At 51.7% G+C, this 4,741-nt stretch overlaps 1 protein-coding gene across 1 annotated transcript in view; it reads left to right on the top strand.

Moving 5' to 3' along the window:
• The first annotated feature begins 1,911 nt into the window (after nucleotides 1–1,911).
• The window catches only part of TRAF3IP1 (TRAF3 interacting protein 1), a 90,904-nt gene continuing 88,074 nt past the window's right edge, over nucleotides 1,912–4,741 (top strand). The window contains exons 1-3 of the mRNA XM_027858305.1: nucleotides 1,912–2,289; nucleotides 2,358–2,549; nucleotides 2,700–2,796. Of these exons, the coding sequence (XP_027714106.1) occupies nucleotides 1,945–2,289; nucleotides 2,358–2,549; nucleotides 2,700–2,796 (634 nt within the window). The 5' untranslated portion in view covers nucleotides 1,912–1,944. The remainder of the gene's footprint in view (nucleotides 2,290–2,357; nucleotides 2,550–2,699; nucleotides 2,797–4,741) is intronic.

The raw sequence follows: 4,741 nt of genomic DNA, 5'->3' as shown, positions 1-4,741 counted from the left end.
ATCTCGAGTTTTAAATTTTCTCTCACCCCCCTTTCTCCTCCCACCTCCCCAAGATGGTATGTGATCTGATATAGGCTCTACTTACACATTCATATTAAGCATATTTTCACACTAGTCATGATGTATAGAAGAATTAGAACTAATGAGAAGAACCATGAGAGAGAAGAAATAAGACAAAACAACAAAAGAAGAGGAGAGCCAATATTACGCTTCCATCTGCATTCAGACATGTAGTTCTTTCTGTGGATGTGGATAGCATTTTCCATCGTAAGTTGTGTTAGATCCTTGTATTGCCTAGAGGAGCTAAGTCTGTCAAAGTCAGTCATCAAACAACGTGGCTGTTACTGTGTACCATGTTCTCCTGGTTCTGCTCATTTCACTCAGCATCAGTTCATGCAATAAATGTGTTTCTCCTCAGTGACAGATTGTGGGGTTTTGCTGTCTTATTCTGTCACTCCATTTCATTATTGAATTGTTTCATCCGCTCACATTTAAAGTTATGAGAGTTAAATTTATATTTTTCTTTGTCTCTAATATTTTTCGTTTCCATATTAGAACTTCCTCCCTCCTTCTGTAAATGGTCTTTTCAGTTATATTAATCTATTTTAAGGTGCCATCTCCTCACCCTCAGGTTCCCATCCCTCCCATTTGTTACTCTTTTCCTAGTTTTGAAGTTTTGCCCAACTTATCAGTTCTTTTCTCTTTCTTCATTTTATATAGTTAATTCTTTCCCCTTTTTTTCCTCTCAAGTAAAATCTCCCTTTCTCCTCGCCCCTTCATTTTTTTTAGCTTTTAAAGTTTCATTTTTCTGCAATTAAAAAAGAGTTTATTTCTCTCCTCTGACTTCTTTTTACCTTCCCTTTGTGCACTCTGGACTTTCCCCCCTGGATTCATTGCCTCACTCTCACTGATCCCTTTTGAAATCCCCATTCTCCGGGGGCTGAAAACCCCTCAGGCTCCTGCTCTAGGGCTCTTCCTCTAAGTGGTTTCTGTGCTAAGCAGCCTTTTAGACTTTGCCCTTTGGCCCTGACTTTGCTTCGTTCTGTCGTGCCCCATTCTCTGAAATTCCAATTCTGGGCCCGCAGTAGAGGCTGTCCTGCGGAAGGGATCTTTCGATGTCCCTGCGTGCGCTGCTCATCGTCGCCCTTTGCCCTTCCGCCGGGCATTTCCCCTCTACTGTCCTTGAAAGGTCTCCGCCGGGACCCTGCCCTGCCATCCCGCTGGTGCACTGCTCAGGGGGGCTCGCACGCGACGTGCTGCAGACTGAGCTCCCTGCGGTCCCCCTCTCCCTCTGCGCCACCAAGCAGACGCATCCCCTCCTCCAGCCTCCCGCCTTCATCCCTCCCTGTGTCCCCTCTGTCCTCTCCCTGCACCGCCCCTTCGCGTGCCCTCTCACGGCGGCGTGCAGGCGGGGTGCTGCGGCAGAGGACCGGGGAAGACGGGGAGGGGAGAGGCGGGGAAGCGGGAGGGGCGGGGCTAAAAGGGGAGTGGGCGGGGCTAAGGGCGGAAGGTGCTGGCGACTGGACCCCGAGGACGGAGCAGGCGGGGATGCCGACGGGAGGCGGGGCTACAGCCTAGGAAGGCGGTGGGTGGGGCCGGGTTGCTCTCGGGGGCGGGGACTAAAGCCGGGGTGGGGGCGGGGCTAGGGCTCGGGAGGAGGAGGCGGGCTGCCGCCGGGCCGAGGGCGGCCCCTGGGGGGCGTGGACATCCGAGACAGGTAGCCGGATTGGACGGTGAGGGGGCGGGGACGTGACGCCGCCGGAGGGCGGCTCGTTGCCCGTTGCTAGGGCGGCGCGCGCCTGGCGACGGAGCGCCGCGAGTCCGCGCAGGCGCCGTTGTGGAGCGCGGTGCATTGTGGGATGGGCCGGCGAGCTCCGCGGTGACTGCGGCGGCGGAGGCGGGAGCGGCGGGGCCGGGCGGCGGCCTGAGGTGGCCGGGGTCGCCATGAACGCCTCGGTGGTGAAGCGCACGCAGGAGGCCCTGGGGAAGGTGATCAAGAAGCCGCCGCTGACGGAGAAGCTGCTGAGCAAGCCCCCGTTCCGCTACCTGCACGACATCATCACGGAGGTGCGGGCCCAGGCCGGGAGGGCAGGGGAGGCCCCGGGGCTGGGGGGAGGGGTCCCTCTGGGAGCTTCGGTGGAGGGGGGGGGACGCGGCACCGCGGGGCCCTCCCGCGTCGGGGAGCTCCCTCCGCTGTGCAGATCGCCGCTCACGCCCTCGGCGAGCTCGGGCGGCCCCTGGAGAGGGAAGGGACCCCTGCCCGCGCTGAGCACGCGGCGCCGGCATCTAGTAGGCGCTTCCTGAGTGCTGGCTGTGTGTCGGGACTGGAACCCAGACCTTGCTGGCTCCGCGCCCAGCTCTTGGCCGCCGAGCTGTCACCCTGCCCAGGTGACCTTGCAGCCTCCGCCGATGGGCGGCTCACCACCTCCCGCTGCACTAAGCGAAGCGTGGCTTCTGGGAGGGGGGAGGCCAGTGAGTACGAAGCACCTACTATGGGCAGGCACTGCCTAAGCGCCCGGGACAGGGAAGAGACAGCTCGCTTCTGGGAGGTGGGATGGAGGCGGTTCCAGATTTACATCTGGAAGGGACACCAGAGGTCGTTTCACTAGCCGGGAAACTGAGGCTCAGGGATTAAGTGGCATAGATCATGAGCTGGAGGGCCCTGCGGTGGAATAGATACAAAGTGGCCAATTGGGGAGGCTGAGAAGGAGGAGGAGGAGAGGCCCGAGGTGAGCGTGGAAGAAGGGGAGCCTGGGCAGAGCCCCGGCTGCGATGTGCTGGAGTCAGCCAGCCCCGGTGTGCTTTTCTGTACTTGAGACCCTTCCTCAGGTTTAACAGATGTTCGGTGGCTACTGAGAAGACCTGAGCCTTCCAGCTTCCTGAGGGTAGCTAGAACTGGTGCTTGCGTGTGGCGTGGGGGGTCCAGGGTCATCGGGCCACTTCACGTGGAAAGGCAAGGGACCATTTCTCCAATGCTGATTTTTTCAGCTTTCTAGTCTCCTACTTCAAAAGAATGTCAGGTTCTGCTGGATTTAGAACTTCATGGGCTGGGGTGGATAGGACATTAGGGTTTGTAGATGTTGCCATGGGAGGCTACCACGTTTCCTGATTCCTCTGCCAGGAGGATGGAGGAGGTGCAGGTGGAGGCCCATCTGATCTGCCTAAGCAGGAGTGCCCTTAGCCACCAGATTAAGGGCATCTCTTTGCTTTCAGATTCCTTAGTTAATACAAATATTCTCACGCTCACTGGTGCAAGCTTTCTCGATATATTTGTCAAAAACCAACTGAAGGGGGAAAACTGATTCTGAAAAATCATTTAATCTTAAGTGCAACTAGGATACTTTGAGAAATTAAAAGAAGTGTGACACGTCTGTCTCCCAAGTGTTACTGTCCGGGCTTAGTATTTCCATCACAAATATTCTACTTCTGTGGAATAGCCAGGCTTTAAAGTGAAGATAGAATTTTTGTTTGCATGAAGGAAATTAGAATTCTATGCTTGAACATCAGCCCCCAGAAAAGGACTAGCCCTGGGAAGACGAGTAAGTTTTGTACTTTGTGCAGCGCATGGCATGAGATGAACCAAAATATTCCCACATCGTCTGGGCTGGTTGATTGGTTTGTTGGGTAAAAGCAGTTAAAGAATTAATGAGTGCAAGTTTGATTCTAGTAGAGCTTTAGAAGTTTCTGTCAATGTCCTGCAGCATGTTTCCCAGTTTCAGGTTATCTCCATGTTTGGTAAATGTGCCATCTATTTCTTCATCTGAGTCATTGATAAAAATGGTAAACAGCCCAGACCCTCCACCAGAGACCTCCCCCTAAGTTGCCATGGATTCATCCATTAATTTATGCTGGCTTTGTTCATTCAATCAGTTCAAAATGCAGTTAACTGTACTGTCATATAGCTTGGGGATTCTCAACCTTTTCAAGTGTGAGGACCCCTTTTGTAAAAGAAAATATATATATATATATATATATATATACATATACATATATAGATACATCACATTAATATCAATTAAAAAATACACAATAAAACAACATTTAACTCACTGATATTTTAAAAATGAGTTTACATTTTATTTATAACAACACCATTCACATTTTTTGAGAAATAATACTTACATCTGCTTCTGGCATCTTTATTGCCATTATTGCCACCCTCGCCCAGTCAGTTCCTCTGGTTTGAGACATTAGAATAAACCTTGATTCTTGCTCGTATCCCTTAACCTTCATATTCCGATGTCCTTCACCCGGTACTAAATTCTATGGATTGTATCTGCAAAGTCTGCATTTGTCTGGTTCTCTGCTCATTGATTGAGAGCTCTGGATGCTCCTTCTGTCTTGGCCATTAACTCTGTGTGCTGTTGAGCCAGTCATTACAACTCCCTGAGCCTTGGTGTGCTCATCTTTAAAATGGACAGGAAGGGGATTGTATAAGGAATTAGCCTTTTCCTACTCAGCCCCAGAGGGGCAGCACTGGGGACCATTTAGGTATGTGACAAAGAGGAGAACTGAGATTTGATGTGAAGCTAAAGTTCCTAACAGCTGAAGCTTTCCCCAAATGGAGGGGCTGCCTGGGGAAGTGGTAGGTTCCCTTGTAGGAGAGGAAGTATTTGGGGATGTTATACAGTGGAGACAGTCTTGCCTAGGTACAGATTGGCCTAAGATTAGGTACAGATTCCAGATGGACTGGTTAAGTGGAGTGAGTATCCACACAAGAAATTCTCCTGTAGCCATAAAA

This window comes from Vombatus ursinus, unplaced genomic scaffold (assembly GCF_900497805.2).
Source record: "Vombatus ursinus unplaced genomic scaffold, bare-nosed wombat genome assembly UNPS02012901.1, whole genome shotgun sequence".
Taxonomy (NCBI): domain Eukaryota; kingdom Metazoa; phylum Chordata; class Mammalia; order Diprotodontia; family Vombatidae; genus Vombatus; species Vombatus ursinus.
Note: the sequence above shows the minus strand (reverse complement) of the source record. Positions and strands in the feature narration are given on the sequence as shown.